The 23788-nt window shown below is 46.6% G+C and overlaps 1 protein-coding gene across 6 annotated transcripts in view; it reads left to right on the top strand.

The window, feature by feature from the left end:
- Nucleotides 1–1741: 1741 nt before the first annotated feature.
- AMPD3 (adenosine monophosphate deaminase 3) overlaps nucleotides 1742–23788 on the top strand; it is a 64830-nt gene continuing 42783 nt past the window's right edge. The window contains exons 1-2 of one of the 6 annotated variants that reach the window (XM_032166632.2): nucleotides 1742–1994; nucleotides 13010–13235. In XM_032166632.2, the coding sequence (XP_032022523.1) occupies nucleotides 13015–13235 (221 nt within the window). In that variant the 5' untranslated portion in view covers nucleotides 1742–1994; nucleotides 13010–13014. Of the gene's footprint in view, nucleotides 1995–2227; nucleotides 2599–7910; nucleotides 7984–13009; nucleotides 13236–23788 lie in introns of those variants that run through there. The other 5 variants (XM_032166631.2, XM_032166629.2, XM_058446509.1 and 2 more) reach the window with 5 other exon arrangements.

Here is a 23788-nt window from a genome sequence, read left to right as displayed (position 1 = left end):
TATAGCACTTTGTATTGAGATGTAGAATGACACTAAAAATCTTTCTTTTGATTCCAAGGTTTACTGATTATCTCAAGGCAAACAACTTGAACATTGTGAATTTAAAGATGAGTTTCTTTAACAAAGAACACGTGCTCCAAATTTGCTGACCTCCGATGTGCTGGTCTGAGATTGTCACAAGTGTGATATACGTAGTAGAAAGAAACACACACACATACACACACATGTATATACACACACACACACAGTATCCTTTTGGGTAAAGGTGATATTTCAGCAATGAACTGACGTAACAAATGTGCTTTAGAAGGATTGTGTTATAGGGAAGGCACTTTGAAAACTGACGTTTGGAACTGTTTCCATCATCATGTGAATTTAATGCCAAAATGGAGCGTGCCAGTGTCACCTATACTCTCATAGTCACAATCTGCAAAATGTAGAAACATACTTCTAAATCTGTTTTACAATATTCCAAATTCAGAATTTCAAGTGTTTTAAAAGTCCCATTTGTTAAAACAATTTGCAAGAACAGCTGAGGAAAACATCATTGAAAATGTTGTTTTCATGGACAAAGAAGAGTTTTCACATTTGCAAAATTGATAGATCAAATTTAAACAGTAAGAACTATGATTTAATAGGTGCAAAGATACAGTTCTTCTATTCAGGTCTATTTAATCTTTGTGAGATATCTTTTTTTTTTTTTTTTTTTTAAAGAATAGCCATTAAGACCAAGTACAGACATTAACTGAACTTACAAGTACACTTTCTGGTCTCATAAAATATTAAACTAAGATTTATTTAAATCATTCTTAATGATTTAATAACTAAATCACTAACAGATTATTAGTGGAATCACTAAACAGATTATTGCTAATAACTTAAAGTGAAAGGAAAAAGGTATATTATACCATTCATAAAGATGAAGCAATTTAAAATTATTGTTTCATCTTGACCATATCCTTTAATTTTTTAGTGTTCTTTATAATATGTGACTCATTAATGCAGTCTCATGTGCAAAATGTTTATGAACACATGAATTGTGAGTATCAGACTAATCAGACTATGGGGTAGAAGGAATAAAACTTGGTGCTTACATGAGACAACTCTGTGAAAGTGGTTGACACAGTGAGGACACACAGTGGGTGCTCACTAATGAAGTTTCCTCTCCGAGCTTGGTGACTTACTTGTTGAAACAGGAAAGGGAGACCAAGTCAAGAATGGATCCCAACTGTGGCCCCGCGGTGGTGCCGACCCCGGTATCATTCACTGAGACTGGAAACACAGAAGCAGGTTCTGGCGTTTTCCTGGGAAGCAATTAGGAGTTTGGGTCTGGACCGCTTCCGCCGGCCTAGGAAGCTCTAGAGATGTTCCCTAGGCAGTTAGATTCACCATCTTCAACAGCTCGGGGGCATTCTGGGCTGGAGATGAAGTTCAAGAGTCATCATCAGGCAGTAGGTTGTTAAAACCATGGGAGTGGCTGAGATGCCCAGAGTGGGCCTCGGAGTGGGAGAGGGGCTGGCACGGTGGGACCAGAGAGAAAAGCCAGGCCGCGGAGGCCGAGAAGCTGCAAGGTACCCAGGTATGTGAAAAATTCGGAGGTGGGGGCCGCGGGTGCCAACTCTGGAAACTGCACTCCAAGCGTTTCAGGAAGGAAGACGTGGTCAGCAGGCTCAGATGCCAGGAAGAGGTGAGCGAGGGAGGCTGCAGGGCACCCAGTGGCTTTGGCAACTAGGAGGTCATTCAGGACTTTGAGGGGCGGGTGAAGGCAGAGCCCGGAGGGTTGGAGAGGGAGCGTGTGCATGTGGTGTGTGCGTGTGTGTGTGTGTGTGTGTGTGTAGGTGATCCAAGTGACCAGAAGGACGCCTGGAAGAGTGGACGGTTGGCAAGGGAGTGTGTGTGTGTGTGTGTGTGTGTGTGTGTGTGTGTGTATACGCAAGTGACCAGAAGGACGCCTGGAAGAAACCGATGTTTAAGGGTTGCTGCAACTACAGGGAGTAAGTCACCTGTGCGGGGCCGAGACCCCCAGAGTCTCGCCCGGGGAAAAGTTGTGCGGAAAGGGGAGGACTTTGGGCAAGCCCGGGCGGCACGGGGAGCGGTGTGGGAGCCCGGCGGGGCCAGCGCAGTTGAGGTCCGGGAAGCCCGGCTGGCATCTGCCCCGGGCTGCGGCGCGGGCCCCGCGGAGCCCAGGCGGCGGCGGGTGCTTCCGGCCAAGGGCCCTGGAGGCCGCCGCGCCCCTGCTGCTCTCAAGTTTCCCGTTGGCCGCGCGGTCCGGGCGCTTCAGGTAGCCCCTCGGCTCTCTCTGCTCCGCTCCGCGCCCAGGTAGGGCACCGACGGGGGCTGCACGCGGCTGGCCGGCTTCCTCCCTGCGGAGGCGGCCCTCCCTCCTCCCGCGGGGCCCTCCCGGCCGGGGATCCGCAGCGCTGCGCCCTCTGAACGCCCGGCCCCCTCGCCTGCTGCGGGGCGCGGCCTGGCCGGGCCCCGGCCCCGGCTGGCCTCAGTGCCCGGCAGCCCCGCTTCGCCCTGCCCAGAGCGTCCCCTTTGCTCCAGCCCTGCGGCCGTCCCCTTCGGCCGGCGGCATGGCCCTGTCCTCCGAACCCGGTGAGTGCGCGCGAGGCTGCGCTGCTGACCTTGGGCCAGCCCTGCGGACCCTGCGGCCCAGGCGGGAATCAGCAGCGCCCTGGGGTCTGAACCGCGGCTTCCGCCTTCCCTGCTCGCATGGGCGGTGGCGCTGACTCCGGTCCGATCCCTTGCCCTGTCCCCTGTTCCTGTCCCTGTCCCTGCCTCTGCCTCTGCAGTGGCCCGAGCCCCAGCGACCTCAGGTGAGCCGGCAGCATCCCGATTCCCTGGCGGCCTAGAATGGAATAGCAAGGTTTAGAGAAATTAAGGGACCTGGGACTTGCCACCCTTTAAGCGCCTGGGCAAGTTTCTAGGTGCTTGAGGACTGGCTGGATGTGGACAGCTGAGGTGGACTTATACCTGGAGGCGGGGGATGGACTGGATGACAGCGTGATGAGGTCGTTTGAGGCCTTCATCCTTACCTCTTTTGCTCTCTCCCCACAAGGGAGGTGTACAGCCTTGGGCTCTGGCAGTCTGCTTTCTGCCCTTGATCTTCTGGTAGCTGCTTTGCCAGCAGAGCTGCTAATGGCTGGTGCAGGCTGGCAGAGGTCCCTGGGGAGAGTTTTGAGAGGCCTTGGAGTAGGAGAGGCTTGCTAACTAGAGTATCATTTCCCCAAACTGTATGTGGCTGGAAGCTTGATGGCGACACATCAGCAAAGGAGCTGGGTGAAAGCAGGCAGCACAAGGAGGGATTTTAGCATGGTCTTGAGCCCCTGTTGGCTTTCCCTCTGGATGCAGTGACCAACATTTGGCCATCTTCATGGAAAAGCTGCCTGCAGCTGGAACCTGCAGAGGAGAAATTCTTCCCCTGGCTGTGCAGCACTAAGGCCAAGTGTTAATGGAGCCATTGAGCCAGGCAGACAGAGCCTCTGTCACTTTGCACCTCTAGGAGTGTTGACAGCAGGTCTGGGGTAGTTGACCTGGCCTAGCTGCAGCTCCATGGGGCCTGGCTTGCTCTGGAGATGATGGTATGGGGCAGCCCTCTCTAGGAATAATGACACTTGCATAGGTGGTGACTGGGAGACTCTTTGACCTCTCAGTCCCATCTTTAGCTCAGCCTCAGTCTTCTAAGGTTCTCCTAGCTCTCAGCTAGGTCAAGAAGCTCTTTGAGAGATGAGGTTTTTTTTTTTTTTTTTTTTTTTTTGCCTCTACACTGACTGGATCACTCTTCAAATGGCCTCAAAATCTGTCTCAGGTCTTGAAAATGTCATGCGCAGATAACATGTAGCCTTCGGGTTAACAGGGAGATACACTTTCTCCCCTAAAGCTGCCCACTGGCCTCCATGATTCTTCCACCAAGTATAATAACCTCTTAGTTCTTCTGTATGCTGGTTGCATATCTAGGACAACAGACAATTGCTTTGGGCTTTTGATTTGTAAGGAACTGACTGGGGCATGGGAGGATGAGCTCATGGCTGGAGTCCTGGCTGTGTACGGTCACTGAGACGTACCATTCATAGGGGAGAAGGATGTTCCTCCTCCTGATCTGGCTTCACATTTAAATGTTTTCCTTCTTCCTGCACCCAGGTAATAGAAACTTGGGAGAGTGCCAGGCACATGGTGGTGCTCAATAAATAAGGTTGAATAAAAGGATTCAGTGTCTAGATAAAACTTCATGCTTATTTTCCTAGTTATTCTCGTATCTGATATCATAATGATGATGACAATGATGTTGGCAGATAATGCTTATAAAACACATACTCTATGCTAGGTACCAGTCTAAACACTTTACGTATGCTCGTTGTCATGGCAACCTATGAGATTGGCTTTTTATTATCCACACTTTATAGGGAATTAAACTGAGCCACAGAAAAGTTACTTAACTTGCCCAGGGTCATAAAACTAAGTGGTGGAACAGGATTCAAATGCAGGGAGTCTAGCTGGAGTTTGTTTGTTTGTTTGTTTATTTGTTTGAGATGGAGTCTCACTCTGTCACCCAGGCTGGAGTGCAGTGGCACAATCTCAGCTCACTGCAACCTCCACCTCCCGGGTTCAAGCGATTCTCCCGCCTCAGCTTCCCAAGTAGGTGGGATTACAGGTGCCGCTACCATGCCAGACTAATTTTTGTGTTTTTAGTAGAGACAGGGTTTCCCCATGTTGGCCAGGCTGGTCTCAAAACTCCTGACCTCAAGTGGTCTGGCCGCCTCGGCCTGCCAAAGTGCTGGGATTACAGGCGTGAGCCACCACACTCAGCCTGAGTCACCACACTCAGCCTGAGTCTACGTTTTTAGCCATACACTCTACTCATTCCTGAGATTGCCATAGGTGGATTGATCTATTATAATTAGCTAATTCACTCGTTCATTGTTTTATGCATTCATTCATTCAACAAATACTTGCTGAGTGTCAACCATATTTCAGGTATGGGGATACAATTGTGAATGAGACAGGTGAGATTTGTCATGGAGCTGGTATTTAGCAAGTGAATCCCCTTTGTCCAACTCCTTGTGTGAGTCACACACACCTCACAAATGAGAAGGAAAATGAACCCCTCTATGCAAGCTCATGCCTGGCTTTTGGGGAGGAGAGTGATATCTTTCTTTTTTTCTTTTTTTTTCTTGAGATGGAGTCTTGCTCTGTCACCAGGCTGGAGTGCAGTGCAGTGGTGCAATGTCAGCTCACTGCAACCTCTGCCTCCCAGGTTCAAGTGATTCCCCTGCCTCAGCCTCTCAAGTAGGTGGACACTACAGGTGTGCACCACCATGCCCGGCTAATTTTTTGTGTTTTAGTAGAGATGAGGTTTCACCATGTTGGCTAGGATGGTCTCAATCTCCTGACCTCGTGATCCACCTGCCTTGGGCTCCCAAAGTGCTGGGATTACAGGCATGAGCCACTGTGCCTGGCCGATATCTTTCTTGATGAGACATAATTTGATTCCATCCTCTCCTGTCTTTTAGAGTTTGTAAGGGGTGCTTAAGTGATAAAAGGGGGTGCAGTCTAGTCTCGGGCAGGAGAAGCGGGCCCTGTGTCTGGTTATCATAAATTGTCTTGATGTTTGTTCGAAAGGGAAATAAGGCTTTGAGCTTGGGATCAGTGCTCTTCAGTCCATAGAGACATCTTGGCTGCAAGGAGCAGCAACGAGTTAGGCTCAAGGTGGAATTGCGAGGTCCTGAGAAGAGCTTGCTCTTCTGAGACGGAACTGTATTTTTCTTCTAAACTGCCCATGTTCTGGAGAGTCTTCCCTCCTTTTAGCTTCAGCAGGACCCTTGGCCATTGTTACAACCTGTGTCATCTTAGTGGAGCTGCTGCTGGTTTCTGTCTGAACCTGATGCAATGGGTCTCATACCTGTAAATTGGGCTCCAGGAAGGCAGCTTTCTCTAAGTTGGAAAATGAAGACTCAAGGTGGAGGGTGTTTCCCAAAGCCCATGCCACAAGATATTAATAGGTGTTTTTTTCCTATGACAGCAGTTCTAGGATGGTCAAATAAGTGTGTCCGGTTAAACAAAGTTAAACAGCTTTCTTTACTGCAGGACTTCTCAGGTGTTGAATCTGCTAGTAGAAATTGTGCATGAATACCCATAAGGGACTACGGGATGCAGTGTTTTCCAAGCCTTCTGACCTTTCATGTTCTGCAGACTGCACTTTGAAAAATGCTCGTTTAGACTAAGGCTAGCTGGGATCTGGTTAAAGGTGCAGAATAAAATTCCCTGAACATGTTGAACTTAAATCCTTGGGCTGGAATCCTCCCACTGCAATCCCCACTCTATCTCCCCCTTCCCCAAAACACTAGCAGAAAAAGTCATCTGCCCCTCCTCCTTCCGGCAGAATAGTACTAAAGGGCTTGGATTTTTTTCTCATACTGTAAGTTCACTTAATTGTTTAATGAATAAATATTACGCTCCCTCTAGGTTGCTTGTAGCCTGCTGATTGCACTGTTTATGAAACAGCTGTGAGGACAGGTGGGTCGTAATCTCTGGGTAGCATTAAAGCCCAGCAGCAGCCCGAGGATCATGTGTCAACCCTGTGATACTGCTCTGTGCACACAGGAATTATGATGTGAGCTCAGTAAGATACAGCCTCACGATTGGACATGCGGAGGTGACTCAGGCCCAAGTCAGGGTTACAGCTAGCCTCCCGGTAAACAACTGACCCATCCTTCCTGGGCTCTTCTCCCCAGGATTTCAACAGCACCACAGAAATAGCCATTTTGCTCATGGTGATTTCCCAGACCAACACTATTTGCCTCAGTCACTGGGAGGCTGTGTATCTGTTCTGAGCCTTCCTACTCTCCTAAAGGGCAGATGAAGATCAGAGCTTTGCACGCTGTGATGCCATTTTAATCAACCCTGCTTAGTTTTAGAGGACTGCTCCTGTGGGTCACTCGAGGCAGGCTCCACCTTCCCCAGGAGGAGTGGCAGAGTCCAGCCAGCACTCCGAGCTGGAGGCCCACGTGGGAGCCGTGAGCGGCTGTAAGCAGGGGAGGGTTTGGGGTGGGCTCCGGTGGGTCAGTTGGGGTGTACTCCTTTTCTGTGTGTGTGGATGGGGGTGGGGGTTCTGGTAAAGCTTGTCAGGCTTCTCAGTCACCTGTGATGTGGGCTTCTTTCTGGGAAGAAAGGAAGGAGTGGGATAGGGCTGTCAGCTTTTCATCCTAGCCTGCCCCGTCCACTGTCTGCCTCTGTGCTGAGGCAGTTCCCGCTCCCTGAGTCTCTGTCCTTTCCTGAGAAAGGTGGAAGCAGTTCAGGGGTCTTTCCCTTTCAGAGGAGGAGGGGATGGAGGGGATTGTATTAGCAACTGGGATTGAAGCTCCCCCTGCCAGTTATGGGGTGCCCTCGGGAGGGTTGCTTTAGGGGGGCTTTCTGAGAAGAGGCAGGGTGGGCTGTACCTGAGACAAATCCCCTTGATAAAATGGACCCAGTTGTCTGGCCAGGCCTGAAGCACGTACAGAATGGAAGCAGCAAAGGTGATGATATCGCTCATTGCTACTCAGCTTTCAGGAGGAGGCTGGGCGTTAGAGGGAGGCTGTGGCTTATCTCCTGCTGCTGGGCAGGACGGCTGTTGTAATGAGGAAGCTGCCGCTTTAGTTTCCTCTTGTGAGGGCTGTGAAGAGGGCCAGGACACTGCATTCAGGATGCCACAGCCATTTTGCCTTGGATAACTGGCATTACCTGGGGACTTCAGGGCTCTTGGAAATTTTCCACTTGTATTTCATATTCACGAAAGAATTTCCAGCCCAGGCTTTTCCTGCTCTGGCTCACTGCTGCTCACATATATGCAAAACAGAGACCTCCCACTCCAGCCAGCAGACAGGACCCAGCCAGCTGCATGCACGCACTGACTCAGCTGAGCCTCCTGGGCGGCAGGCAGCACCTGGCCCGGGTGCATCACTTGAGTGGCATCTTCAGGACCAGTCATGGAGCCAGGCTCAGGTCTGTGTCGGGGCTTCTGGGAGGGGAGTCTGGCAAGAGTAGGAATCAGCTTCCTTCGTATAAGGAGGGGATTTCAGTGGCACTGGGCTTCCTTTCTGGAGGGACTGTGGCACCATGAAAAGTTACTGTTTGTTGAAACTGGCAGTGTTTTAGAACTTTCTAACTTTGGGATGCTTCTTCAAGTTCATTGGAGCGTGTTGCATGTAACAGTGAGATAAGCTGTATCACTGGCTGACTGATGTTGGTGAATTCACAGCTAAGCCTCCCAAGCCTGCTGGCTTCAGCTGACAAAGGGTTGGAAGCCAGGCGTGAACATGCAGCTGGAGCTGAAGCTCTGCTTGGCATCTGCAGAGTGGGCTTTCCTTGTCATGCCTGGCCTGGCAGGTGTCTGGAGGGTCTGAAAGGAGAGACACTCTGGAGGGATGGGTTGGCAGGTGGGAGCTGTCTGCCAAGGACATCCACAAGGCAGTAGATGTGCGGGCAGCTGCTAAGGCCTGCAGCACCCCAAGTGGGTTACTTGGTCCATACTAAGATATGGAATTAATTATTTTGTTGTTGCTGCTGTTGTTTCTTGCTTTTTTTTTTTTTTTTTTGACAGAAGGTCTTGCTCTGTCACCCAGGCTGGAGCACGGTGGTGCCGTCATGGCTCACTGCAGCCTGCACCTCCAGGGCTTGAGCAATTCTCCCAACTCAGCCTTCCAGATAGCTGAGACTACAGGTGCATACCACCACACCTGGCAATTTTTTTTCTATTTTTTGTAGAGACGAGGTCCTAACATGTTGCACCAGGCTGATCTCGAACTCCTGGCCTCAAGCGATCCTCTTCAGCCTTCCAAATTGCTTAGATTATAGGCATGAGCCACTGTGCCCGGTCTTGGAATGAATTATCTACCAACTATTTAGGACACTGGTAGTAGTTCTGCAGAAGATTTTTATGGGTTCTGTACGGTAATGTTACTCTATGATCCTTGATTTTTAATGAGCCTTGTGAATGTGAGCTGAGGGGCTGTGGAATGCAGCATCTCCCAATAACTGACCACAGGACCTGTTTTACCAGCAACAGGTATCAATTTCTTATGGCATCCAGTTTGGGAAAGGTTGGTTTAAGCTAAAGAGAAAGGAAGATATTTTATAGAAAGCTGTGTCCTGAAAAGTATGCTTAGTTGATTAGAGAAAGCTAAAAATGCTTTGTGCGCCAGTGTGATGGCTCACACCTATAATCCTAGACCTTTGGGAGGCCAAGGCGGGCGGATCACTTGAGACCAGGAGTTCAAGACCAGCCTGGCCAACATGGTGAAACTCCATCTCTACTAAAAATACAAAAATTAGCCAGGCGTAGTGGTGTATGCCTATGGTCCCAGCTACTTGGGAGGCTGAGGTGGGAGAATCACCTGAGCCTGTGAGGTCGAGGCTGCAGTAAGCTGTGATTGTGCCACTGCACTCCAGCCTGGGCAACAGAGACCCTGTCTCTAAATCAATCAATCAATAAATAAATGCATGCTTCATGAACAAACACGGCAGGATCTGGCATAAGAGCCCTCAGACATCAAGGACTTCCCTCCCACCCAAATACCCATTGCCAAGGGAGCCTGGTTGGGGGTGTCTGGGTCAGGCCTGTGTGTGTCTGAGGGCGTGAAGGAGGTAGGAAGGTGCTGCTGGTGGTGGATGGCTTCTGTCCAGGGTAGGCGCTAATGCAGAGATAGGTCTGAATGGTGAAACTCCCTTTGGCCTGGCCTCTCAATAGTGTGGGTTAGGCTGATCTCGAACTCCTAGCCTCAAGTGATCCTTCCTCCTCGGCCTCCCAAATCGCCTAGACAACATGGCAAAACCTCATCTCTAAAAAAAAAAAAAAATTAGCCAGGTATGGCGATGCTCCCTCCCTCCCTTTGGCAATTAAGGAGGGAGCCCTAATTGCCAAAACCTGCCAGAAAAAGAAGTTTGATTTGTCTTCCTATTTTTCTCTCTTTTCATAGAGTCTTAAGTCTACTCATTTTCTTTCTATTCTCTTTGTATTTGTTAAAAATGGCATTATAATAGCATTCATCATCAAAATAAAATATCCTCTCACACGCAGGCGGCCCTGCCACCTGGTCATTTTGAGTGGGAGAATCTCTTGCAGGTCTTGCCCATAAAGGGATGCATTTTCCTATCACTGTAAATAAAGCATGGGTATGGTTCTATGTATTAATTTTTTCATTTACTGTATTTTTATGTTTTTTTATGTGATTGCACCATCCTCATAATTATAATTCTGATTACTTAACATCTTTTTCAAGTGAGTATGCTCTAATTTAGGCATTTTAAAGCTATTTATGTAAAGAATGCAGGTAAATATCCTTGTGCTTTTCATTCCTAGGATTCTTTTTTTAAAAGAAATTTCTAGAAGTAGAGTTGCTTAGTCAAATGGTGTGGTGCTTTATGGCATTTGCGGCCTTTTGCCTGAGCCTGTTGGATGTCCTTCTGAGATGCAACGTGAGGTTTTGGGACAGTGCCCTTGACTGGTGGCCTTGGAATAAGCGGGGAGGTGAGGATCCAGTTTCGTTTCAGCCTGATGGAAACTCCTGGGTCTGGTTCTTTGTGCTGTTGAGGTGACAGGAGACTTTCTCTCCCCTGTCACCTCCTTTGATGGCCTCCAGCTTCCCCCCTGTCTGCTATCAAGACATGGAAATCTCCACAGTCAGCTCTGTTCCTCTTCCTCTTTGCAGAGGCCAGGCCTCGCTGTCTTGGTGTCTGCTCCCCAGACAGTTGTGTGCTGAGAGGCTCTTCCCCACTGGCTCCCTCCCACTCCCCTCATCAGGGAGTGGCAGGTCCTTGGGTCTCAGAGTTAAGGGAGACCTCGCTCGATTGCCTGTTACTAGCCTGCTTTCCTCCTTCCTGTCTGTGACATGACTTAGTCCCACATGCCACTCAGACTCAGAGCGGCAAGCCCTCCTCAGGCACCAGAAATCTCTCTGGTACCTAGAATTATGCCACTTAGAGCTGAGAGGGCCTTAGAGACCACTTAGTTCAATCCCTTTATCTCACAGATGAGAACATTGTGAGGCCGGAGAATGACTGTCCCAAGATGGCCTAGTGTGTTCCCCTCCCCTGTAGCTGCACTTCTCCCTGCTGGACGGCAGCAGGGCTCTGTCTCACCTCCACTCTTGTCTGTCTGGTCCACAAAACTGCTTCTCTCTTTAAACCAACCTTAAAGAAACTGTGGTCATAGGTAGATGGGAAACTCCTCTTCCAGAGCTGCTCCCAGCGAGGGTGGCTTGTTGGAAAGGGTGTAGTATTAATCCATTCCACAAGTGTTATGCTGGGGACTGTGAGAAGCCCATGCCTGGACACATACATGGACAAAGAGAAGCAGCACAGCATGGCGGGTGAGGGCACAGAGGTGGGAACCAGGTGCCTGGGTTCAGATCCCTGAGCTGAGTATCAGAGAGGAAAGGGATGAGGGAGAAAGGCTGAGAACATCACAAATCTCTGCTGACTTGTGTGACCCTGGGCATGTTAGCTCTCTATGCCTTCATTTTCTCATCTGTCAAGTGGGAATAATAAGATTAACTGAGTTAATAAGTATGAAGTTCTTTGCAGAGTATTATATATATATATAAAATTTTTAAAATTGAGACGAGGTCTCACCCTGTCTCTCAGGCTGGAGTGCAGTAGTACGATCATAACTCACTGCAGCCTCAACCTCCCTGGCTCAAGAGATCCTGCTGCCTCAACCTCCCTAGCACTGGGATTACAGGCATGCATCACCATACCTGGCTAATTCTTTAAATCTTTTTTAGAGATGAGGTTTTGCCATGTTGTCCAGGCTGGTCTCAAACTTCTGGGCTCAAGCAGTCCTCTTGCCTTGACCTCCCAAAGTGCTGGTATTACAGGCGTGAGCCACCATACCTGGCCCCAGAGTGTACTTTTTTTTTTTTCTTTTTGAGACAGAGTCCCACTCTGTTACCCAGGGTGGAGTGAAGTGGCTCAATCTTGGCTTATTGCAACCTCCACCTCCGAGGTTCAAGTGATTCTTTTGCCTCAGCCTCCCAAGCAGCTGGGATTACAGGTGCCCGCCACCACGCCCGGATAATTTTTTTTGTATTTTTAGTAGAGACCGGGTTTTGGCATGTTGGCCAGGATGGTCTCAAGCTCCTGACCTCAGCTGATCTGCCCACCTCAGCCTCCCAAAACGCTAGGATTACAGGCGTGAGCCAATGCGCCTGGCCAGAGTATACATATTAACTGCTATATAAGTAATTGCAAAAAAAGGAAAGAAATATGGAAATGAAAGCAAGCAAGCAAGAATGAAACCCAACCAACCAAGCAGGTGGTTGAGGCCAGTGACTGTTAGTAAGGAATCAGTATGCAAGGAGATGGATAGAGAGTGAGTTTTCAGCTGGGTAAAGAGTGTTCCTGTTCTAAAACCTTTATTTTATCTGCTGTGTCTCATTAGGGGGTTCCAGAGGGTTTGGAACTGCAATAGCAGATTCTTTCTCTTCAGCAAAAGGCCTTGATTTATGTAATGAAGAATATGCAGCTTTGGTTTTCCCAGGGCTCTGCTGTAATCTTGTGGGACCTTAGCTGTTAAAGCCTTTGGGCTTCCCCTCTGTGAAGTGGGGGAGTGAGGTTTGATTATTGTTGCAGCTATAACAGTATCCTCATAGTCTGGAGAAGGGAGAGCTGAACTCTCTCTTCTCCCTTCTCAAACATGGGAACAAAGTCAGGAGGGCAGGGCTGCCAGGTGCTGCAGATTCCCTGAGTTTGGGAAAATGGAAGCCCACCTAGTTGAACAGTTCATTCTTTGAATTTTGAACACTTGCTTTCTCCTGACACGTAAGTGGCTCCACATGCTTCACATCCAGTTACTTATTGAGCTGATTTTGAAATTGGCATTCTGGGTTTGGTCTCGGGAATTCCTAAGTAGACAGCTGACCCCAAGTACCAGGTGGGCCTGGCCCTCACTTCAGTGCCTTCTCCTCCCCGGTGCTGGTGACTCAGGGCATCCCGCAATTCATTAAGTTAATGCTTGTTCTTTCTTTGCTAGCCGAGATGCCGCGGCAGTTTCCCAAGCTGAACATCTCTGAAGTGGATGAGCAAGTCCGGCTCCTGGCGGAGAAGGTGTTTGCTAAAGTGCTTCGAGAAGAGGACAGCAAAGATGCCCTGTCCCTGTTCACTGTCCCAGAGGACTGCCCCATCGGGCAAAAGGAAGCCAAGGAGAGGGAGCTGCAGAAGGAGTTGGCAGAGCAGAAGTCTGTGGAGACCGCAAAAAGGTTTGTTCCCAAGGCATTGTTTTCGTGTACATAGAGTCATGCAGACCCAGGCAGGCCGTGGGTGTGTGTCCTGATATGAGGCACCTCATGGGGACTGGTACGTCCCTGGAGCTGTGTTGGTTCCTTAACCAAGACCACTTAACTCACCTCTTATTTATTGAGGGATGCCTCGGTGCCTCTGTTGCGCTGAAAAGATCAAAACCCACTTTGCGGCTGATGTGCAAAAATATACAGCATTTCCAAACGGCATTTCTCTTTTCTTTTTGGAAATTTGAGGATTTCTTAGGAGACAGCAATTGTACTTCTTCTTATCACTTGACAAGCATTTTGCATTACTAATGAACACAGCTTACTATTTGCCAGGTGCTGTGCTGGGACTGGGGGTGTTATAATGAACAAGATAGATAGAGTCCTTGGGTCCAGACAATAATTAACTGGACAAATTAACTTAAAAATTACAAGTATAATAAGTGCTGTATCAGTCAGGGTCCAACTAGAAGATCAGAAACCAATGAAGTATTAGAATTTTAATGCAGGGAATTGGTTACACAGATGGTAGAGAGCTGAGAAACCAAACAAGGGAGAGAGAGGCGGCTCAGAGATTAGGCACAGTAAAGAGCAGCTACAACTCAGGACAGGAGTGACAAGGAAAGCGGTAGTGTTGCTGGAGCCAAGGTGGGGTTGCCCTGGGGAAGGTGGAACTGTGGTGGCCTTTCCAGTGGAAACTGGAACCAAGGGGGAGACGTGGCAGCTGCAGAGATGCCTCCCAAGGCAGAGATGGAGGCAGGCAATACCTCGCTTGACCCTTCCTGCACCTTCTAGGTTCTCCCAATGTCTGCCATGGGCCAAACCTAGCCAGAATCCTGCTGGCACACTTGGGAAACACAGGAGAGGATGAGGAATGGATCTGAGGGCAAACAGGCCCAGGAGCAGTGCAAGTGCTATGAAAGAGATGAATAAGGAGGAGATGGGGTTGGGGGAGAGAGAGGCAGGGAAAGAGAGAGAAAAAATCCTTTTTTAGACTGGGAAGTCATGGAAGGCCTCTCCAAGGAGATGACATCTTAGTGGATGCTTCAGGGTATAAAGAAGCTAGCTATGTGGCCTTCCAGGTAGAAGGGTCAGCTAGGGCAAAGGCCCCCCAGTTTCTTCCAGAAGGCCCATGTGGTTAGAGGTCTGTTAAAGGAAGAAATGCTGTGACCAGGGCTGGAGGACTTGTGGGGCCCAGATCAGACTGGCCTTGTGCTCCCTGATAAGAAGTTTGGATTGGAGTCTAAGTGTAATGAGAAGCCCTCATCCTTTCACAGTTTATCTCACCCCGGGCTTTATCACATTTTCCGCCTGCCTGGTACCCTGCAAACATCAGTAGTTGACAGGGTAGACCTTTGAGCCCTCTCAGTCCTAGTCTGTGATCACACTAGATACTGCCTCAGTTATAAAGGCAAGTCTTTTCCTTTCTTGGTAGTGTAGAAGCTCAGCATTTTCTTAACTCGTTTGGAAAGAAGTAAAAAGTTGACTACTGGTGTAAAGGCAAGGACAGAGCTTCACCACTCATAAGACCAGTGCTTTCCTTCCTTGAAAGGATGGTGAGCCCATAAAGGCAGGAGTCACTGGTTCCAGCCTTGTGTTGGATAAGGTGGGTGGCCCCAGCCCCAGCAGTGTGCTCATCCCTGGAGGGTCAAGAAGAGTATGACTGCAGAGACCCTCATTCACACTCCATGGGTGGAACAGAAGGGCTGACTTCATCAAGTGAATGGTCTGCAGGGCCTTCTGTGTGTTATGAATTGAGCATTTGAGACCCTTAACAATGAGAGGAAAAGGAATCCTGGCATTTTTTATTACCAGGAACGATAAGTTTCTGGGACCAGTTTCCATTGCAGAGTGACACTGGGCCTGACATCTGCTGAAGGGACTGTGCTCTTCTCAATGCCCAGACTCAGGGCAAAATGGAAGCTTTCTTACTCTAAGTCCGAATGGTGCTCTGTGGTTTCCAGAAATTCCCCTGCAAACTTCTCTCCAAAAACTTTGTTCTGTCCTTGCCTAGGTTATGGTGTCTTAGTTTGCATCTGTCTGCCCCATTTGACTAGAAGCCCCTTGAGGACTGGATCCATTGTGGAACTTAGTTGGTGGGCAGGGGATGTCTGGCAGAGGAAGACATCCTGCCTCCCCATTGCCACCATGGACACTACATCAGGGTGGCTGCAACTTCTTGGACCTCTGTGTTCTGCCACTCACTGGCATGCTCTGTGACCTTGGGCAAATTAGGAAACCTCTCTGGGCCTCATCCTCATCCTCATCTATAAAGTGGAGATGCTAATAGCTACCTTCATGGGGTGTTGTGAGGAATGAGGGAATCCACAGGTAAAAGGTTTAGGACAGTGTCTGGTTACAGTGCATCCCAAGTAAATGTAAGTGATTTCTCTGACTTCCTGCTGCTGAGAGAGGGAGCAAGTGGACTAAGTACTGGCCTGCATAGGTTGGATTCATTCTTTAATTCTCACATCAAGCTTATCAAGTGGATATTCTTAGTATTCTGATTTTGAAGATTAGGAAACGAAGGCTCAGAGAAGCTGAATTTACTTTCACAAAGACACATAGTGAGTAAATGACAGAGCAAGAACTAGAGCCCACATCTTTTGAATCTAGACCCACACTTCAACCATAAGTCTATCCCCTCTTCAGGTAGGGGTGGAGTCTTCAGTTCCCTGGTCTGTAGACCCTGGAATGACACTAGGTGCTGCTCCCTAGAATGTAATTGTTGCTTCTAAATGAAATGGAGGGAAACTGGTCAAAGCTCCCGCTCTGTCCGTTGGCTTCTTTCCTGAAAAAAAGCCTGGTCCCTGGACTATCAGACGCCCCAGGATCCTCTTCTGGGGTCCGTGCATACCCAATTTTGTCTTTTAGTTTCTCTTCTCACTAGAGGTGCCTTTATATGTAAATGTTCAAAAGTTAACATTTTCATGGAGAACACCCTCTCTCCAGCTCCCTCTTCATCTGTGGTACCTCCCATCCCATCTCCTATGTATTCTTACTTTACACAGAGTTCTGTAATCTGGCTATATTGTTTCTTATCCTGTGGCAGATTTAAAGATGCAAATTAGAAGCAGGGAGAGAGACTTCTACAGGCAGGGTCACAGAGGTGATGTGGGGTCACAGAGGTGATGTGTGGTGATTATAAGCCTGGGCTTTGGGGTCAGACCTATTTGGTTCAAGTGGCAGCCCTGTCACTTACTACTGAATGGCCTTGGTCAAAGCTCTTGACTGCCTGAGCTGGTTTCCTAAACTGCAAAATGAGAATAATAAAAGGACGTACCTTGTGAGAATTAAATGAGCGAATACACAAAAAATCCTTAGCACAGTGCTTGGAGTACCATTAATGTTCCTGTTTTGTTATTGTTGTTATTAGACAGTCAACAGTGAGAGAGGAAACAAAATAATTATGAAAAGCAGACACAAGAATTTGAAGCACAGTAGTTTAGGGATAACACACCTCTGAGATCGTGACTGGATAATACAGTGTTGATCCTGAGTCATTGAGAAAACTTTAAATTATGTTCGGCACGCTTTGAGGAAGAATGCAGGAATTATGTATTTTTTTAAGAAGCCAGACAAAAATTGATTTTTAAAAAATTAGGATATAGTTAAGGCTGGCAAGATGGCCAATTAGGAACAGCTCCAGTCTGCAGCTCCCAGCGAGGTCGATGCAGAAGGGGGTGATTTCTGCATTTCCAACTGAGGTACTGGTTCATCTCACCGAGGCTAGTTGGACAGCGGGTGCGGCCCATGGAGGGTGAGCCAAAGCAAGGTGAGGCGTTGCCTCACCCGGGAAGCACAAGGGATGGGGGAATTATCTTCCTTACCCAAGGGAAGTCATAAGGGACTGAGCCTGAGGAACTGTGCACTCTGGCCCAGATACTGTGCTTTTCCCATGGTCCTTGCAACCTGCAGACCAGGAGATTCCCTCCGGTGCCTACACCACCAGGGCCCTGGGTTTCAAGCACAAAACAGGGCGGCTGTTCGGGCAGACACCGAACTAGCTGCAGGAGTTTTTTTTTTTTCTTTTCTGTACCCCAGCGGCACCTGGAATGCCAGTGAGACAGAATCATTCACTCCCCTGGAAAGGGGGCTGAAGCCAGGGAGCCAAGTGGTCTGGCTTGGCAGGTCCCAGCCCCATGGAGCCCAGCAAACTAAGATCCACTGGTGGCCGGGTGCAGTGGCTCATGCCTGTAATCCCAGCACTTAGGGAGGCCGAGGCGAGTGGATCACCGGACGTCAGGAGTTCAAGACCAGCCTGGCCAACATGGTGAAACCTTGTCTCTACTAAAAATACAAAAATTAGATGGGCGTGGTGGTGGGCACCTGTAATCCCAGTTACTCGGGAGGTTGAGGCAGGAGAATCGCTTGAACCCAGGAGAAGGAGGTTGCAGTGAGCCGAGATTGCACCATTGCACTGAGCCTGGGCGACAAGAGCAAAATTCCGTCTAAAAAAAAAAAAAAATCCACTGCCTTGAAATTCTCATTGCCAGCACAGCAGCAGTCTGAGATCAACCTGGGACACTCAAGCTTTGTAGGGGGAGGGTCGTTGGCCATTGCTGAGGCTTGAGTAGGAGGTTTTACCCTCACAGTGTAAACAGAGCCACCAGGAAGTTCGAACTAGGTGGAGCCCACCGCAGTTCAGCAAAGCTGCTGTGGCCAGACTGCCTCTCTAGATTTCTTCTCTCTGGGCAGGGCATCTCTGAAAAAAAGGCAGCAGCCCCAGTCAGGGACTTATAGATAAAACCCCCATCTCCCTGGGACAGAGCACCTGGGGGAAGGGGCAGCTGTGGGCACAGCTTCAGCAGACTTAAACGTCCCTGCCTGACAGCTCTGAAGAGACCAGCAGTCCTCCCAGCACAGCATTCAAGCTCTGCTAAGGGTCAGACTGCCTCCTCAAGTGGGTCCCTAACCCCCGTGTATCCTGACTGGGAGACACCTCCCAGTAGGGGCCGACAGGCACCTCTACAGGACAGCTTTGGCTGGCATCAGGCAAATGCCCCTCTGGGATGAAGCTTCCAGAGGAAAGAACAGGCAGCAGTCTTTGCTGTTCTGCAGCCTCCTCTAGTGACACCCAGCCAAACAGGGTCTGGAGTGGACCTCCAGCAAACTCTAGCAGAGGGGCCTGACTGTTAGGAGGAAATCTAACAAACAGAAAGGAATAGCACATCCAATCAGAGACCACATCTGAAGGTCACCAGCATCAAAGACCAAAGATAGATAAATCCACGAAGATGGGGAGGTAAACCAGCTCAAAAAGGCTGAAAATTCCAAAAACCAGAATGCCTATTCTCCTCCAAATGATCACAACTCCTTGCCAGCAAGGGAATAAAACTGGATGGAGAATGAGTTTGACCAATTGACAGAAGTAGGCTTCAGAAAGTGGGTAATAACAAACTCCTCTGAGCTAAAGGAACATGTTCTAACCCAATGCAAGAAAGATAAGAACCTTGAAAAAAGGATAGATGAATTGCTAACTAGAAAAACCAATTTAGAGAACATAAATGACTTGATGGAGCTGAAAAACACAGCACAAGAACATTGTGAAGAATTCACAGGTATGAATAGCTGAATCAATCAAACAGAAGAAAGGATATCAGAGATTGAAGACCAACTTAATGAAATAAAATGAGAAGACAAGAGTAGAGGAAAAAGAATGAAAAGGAACAAAGCCTCCAAGAAATATGGGACTGTGTGCAAAGACCAAACCTACGTTTGATGGATGTACCTGAAAGTGACGGGGAGAATGGAAACAAGTGGAAAACACTCTTCAGGATATTATCCAGGAAAACTTCCCCAACCTAGCAAGACAAGCCAACATTCAAATTCAGGAAATACAGAACACCACAAAGATATTCCTCGAGAAGAGCAACCTTAAGACACATAATCATCAGATTCACCAAAGTTGAAATGAAGGAAAAAATGTTAAGGGCAGCCAGAGAGAAAGGTCAGGTTACCCACAAAGAGAAGCCCATCAGACTAACAGTGGATCTCTTTGCAGAAACCCTACAAGCCAGAAGAGAGTGGGGGCCAATATTCAACATTCTTGAAGAAAAGAATTTTCAACCCAGAATTTCATATCCAGCCAAACTAAGCTTCATAAGCGAAGGAGAAATAAAATCCTTTACAGACAAGCAAATGCTGAGAGATTTTGTTACCACCAGGCCTGCCTTACAAGAGCTCCTGAGGGAAGCACTAAACATGGAAAGGAACAACTGGTACCAGCTACTGCAAAAATATACCAAATTGTAAAGACTATCAACACTTTGAAGAAACTGCATCAACTAATGGGCAAAATAACCAGCTATCATCATAATGACAGGATCAAATTCACACATAACAATATTAGCCTTAAATGTAAACGGGCTAAATGCCCCAATTAAAACACACAGACTGGCAAACTGGATGAAGAGTCAAGACCCATCAGTGTGCTGTATTCAGGAGACTCATCTCATGTGCAAAGACACACATAGGCTCAAAATAAAGGGATGGAGGAATATTTACCAAGCAAATGGAAAGAAAAAAAAAGTAGAAGTTGCAATTTTAACCTCTGATAGAACAGACTTTAAACCAACAAAGATCAAAAGAGACAAGGAAGGGCATTACATAATGGTAAAGGGATCAATGCAACAAGAAGAGCTAACTGTCCTAAATATATATGAACCCAATACAGGAGCACCCAGATTCATAAAGCAAGTCTTAGAGACCTACAAAGAGACTTAGACTCCCACACAATAATAGTGGGAGACTTTAACACCCCATTGTCAATATTAGACAGATCAACGAGACAGAAAATTAACAAGGATATTCAGGACTTGAACTCAGCTCTGGACCAAGCTCCAACCCAAATCAACAGAATATACATTCTTCTCAGCGCCTCATTGCACTTACTTTAAAATTGACCACATACTTGGAAGTAAAACACTCCTCAGCAAACGCAAAAGAATGGAAATCATAACAAACAGTCTCTCAGACCACAGTGCAATCAAATTAGAACTCAGGATTAAGAAACTCACTCAAAACCACACAACTACGTGGAAACTGAACAATCTGCTGCTGAATGACTACTGGGTAAATAATGAAATGAAGGCAGAAATAAAGATGTTCTTTGAAACCAGTGAGAACAAAGACACAATGTACCAGAATCTCTGGGACACATTTAAAGCAGTGTGTATTGGGAAATTTATAGCACTAAATGCCCACAAGAGAAAGCAGGAAAGATCTAAAATCAACAACCTAACATCACAATTAAAAGAGCTAGAGAAGCAAGAGCAAACAAATTCAAAAGCTAGCAGAAGACAAGAAATAACTAAGATCAGAGCAGAACCAAAGGAGATAGAGGCATGAAAAACTCTTCAAAAAATCAATGAATCCAGGAGCTGGTTTTTTTTTTTTTTTAAAAGATCAACAAAATAAATAGACTGCTAGCAAGACTAACAAAGAGAAAAAGAGAGAAGAATCAACTAGACACAATAAAAAATAATAAACGGGATATCACCACTGATCCCACAGAAATACAGACTACCATCAGAGAATACTATAAACACCTCTATGCAAATAAATTAGAAAATCTAGAAGAAATGAATAAATTCCTGGACACATACACTCTCCCAAGTCTAAACCAGAAAGAAGTTGAATCCCTGAATAGACCAATAATAAGTTCTGAAATTCAGGCAGTAATGAATAGCCTACCAACCAAAAAAAGCCCAGGACCAGACGGATTCACAGCCAAATTCTACCAGAGGTACAAAGAGGAGCTGGTACCATTCCTTCTGAAACTATTCCGAACAACAGAAGAAGAAGGACTCCTCCCTAACTCATTTTATGAGGCCAGCATCATCCTGATGCCAAAACATGGTAGAGACACAACAGAAAAAGAAAATTTCAGGCCAATATCCCTGATGAACATCGATGTAAAAATCCTCAATAATATACTGGCAAACCAAATCCGGCAGCACATCCAAAAGCGTATCCACCATGATCAAGTTGGCTTCATACCTGGGATGCAAGGCTGGTTCAACATATGCAAATCAATCAGCATAATCCATCACATAAACAGAACCAATGACGAAAACCACATGATTATCTGAATAGATGCAGAAAAGGCCTTCAATATAATTCAACACCCCTTCATGCTAAAAACTCTCAATAAATTAGGTATTGATGGAACGTATCTCAAAATAAAAAGAGCTATTTATGACAAACCCACAGGCAATATCATACTGAATGGGCAAAAACTGGAAGCATTCCCTTTGAAAACTGGCACAAGACAAGGATGCCCTGTCTCACCACTCCTATTCAACATAGTATTGGAAGTTCTGGCCAGGGCAATCGGGCGAGAGAAAGAAATAAAGACTATTCAAATAGGAAAAGAGGAAGTCAAATTGTCTCTGTTTGCAGATGACATGATTGTATATTTAGAAAACCCCACCATCTCAGCCCCAAATCTCCTTATGCTAAAAAGCAACTTCAGCAAAGTCTCAGGATACAAAATCAATGTGCAAAAATCACAAGCATTCCTATACACCAATAATAGACAAACAGAGCCAAATCATGAGTGAACTCCCATTCTCAATTGCTACTAAGAGAATAACATAGCTAGGAATCCAACTTACAAGGGATGTGAAGGACCTCTTCAAGGAGAACTACAAACCACTGCTCAAGGAAATAAGAGAGGACAAAAACAAATGGAAAAACATTCCATGCTCATGGATAGGAAGAATCAATATCATGAAAATAGCCATACTGCCCAAAGTAATTTATAGGTTCAGTGCTATCCCCATCAAGCTACCATTGACTTTCTTCATAGAATTAGAAAAAAACTACTTTAAATTTCATACGGAACCAAAAAAGAGCTTGTATAGTCAAGACAATTCTAAGCAAAAAGAACAAAGCTGGAGGCATCACACTACCTGACTTCAAACTATACTACAAGGCTACAGTAACCAAAAAAGCATGGTACTGGTATCAAAACAGATATATAGACCAATAGAACAGAACAGAGGCGTCAGAAATAACACCACACATCTACAATCATCTGATCTTTGACAAACCTGGCACAAACAAGCAATGGGGAAAGGATTCCCTATTTAATAAATGGTGTTGGGAAAACTGGCTAGCCATATGCAAAAAACTGAAACTGGACTCCTTCCTTACATCTTATACAAAAATTAACTCAAGATGGATTAAAGACTTAAATGTTAGACCTAAAACCATAAAAACCCTAGAAGAAAACCTAGGACATTCAGGACATAGGCATGGGCAAAGACTTCATGTATAAAACATCAAAAGCCATAGCAACAAAAGCCAAAATTGAGAAATGGGATCTAATTAAACTAAAGAGCTTTTGCACAGCAAAAGAAACTACCATCAGAGTGAACAGGCAACGTTCAGAACAGGAGAAAATTTTTTCAATCTATCCTTCTGACAAAGGGCTAATGTTCAGAATCTACAAAGAACTTAAACAAATTTACAAGAAAACACCCCCATCAAAAAGTGGGCAAAGGAAATGAACAGACACTTCTCAAAAGAAGACATTTATGCAGCCAACAAACATATGAAAAAAAGCTCACCATCACTGGTCATTAGAGAAATGCAAATCAAAACCACAATGAGATACCATCTCACGCCAGTTAGAATGGCAATCATTAAAAAGTCAGGAAACAGTAGATGCTGGAGAGGATGTGGAGAAACAGGAACGCTTTTACACTGTTGGTGGGAGTGTAAATTAGTTCAACCATTGTGGAAGACAGTGTGGTGATTCCTCAAGGATCTAGAACTAGAAATACCATTTGACCCAGTGATCCCATTACTGGGTATATATCCAAAGGATTATAAATCATTCTATAAAGACACATGCACACGTATGTTTATTGCAGCACTATTCACAATAGCAAAGACTTGGAACCCACCCAAATGTCCATCCATGATAGACTGGATAAAGAAAATGTGGCACATATACACCATGGAATACTATGCAGCCATAAAAAAGGATGAGTTCATGTCCTTTGCAGGGACATGGATGAAGCTAGAAACCACCATTCTCAGCAAACTAACACAAGAAGAGAAAGTCAAACATCTCATGTTCTCACTCATAAGTAGGAGTTGAACAATGAGAACACATGGACACAGGGAGGGGAACATCACACACTGGGGCCTGTTGGGGGGTGAGGGGCTAGGAGACGGATAGCATTAGGAGAAATACCTAATGTAGGTGACGGGTTGATGGGTGCAGCAAACCACCATGGCATGTGTATACCTATGTAACAAACCTGCACATTCTTTACATGTACCCCAGAACTTAAAGTATAATAAAAAAAAAGAAAAAAATTAGGATAGAGAGGGAACAAACTTTATTAGTTGAAAAATTTGGCTATCTAGGACAGCCGCTTCCCTAGAATGTTTTGAGTGAAATTGAGAAACATATGTGCATTATGAATTGAGCATAGCACAGCTAAAGTGTTGCTAAGTCACTTCATTTTATGAAACTTGTGAAAATAAGAATGGGGAACTTTTTAAAAATT

The sequence above is a fragment of the Hylobates moloch genome, unplaced genomic scaffold (genome assembly GCF_009828535.3).
Source record: "Hylobates moloch isolate HMO894 unplaced genomic scaffold, HMol_V3 SCAFFOLD_11, whole genome shotgun sequence".
NCBI lineage: Eukaryota > Metazoa > Chordata > Mammalia > Primates > Hylobatidae > Hylobates > Hylobates moloch.
This window is presented reverse-complemented; position numbering and strand designations above follow the sequence as displayed.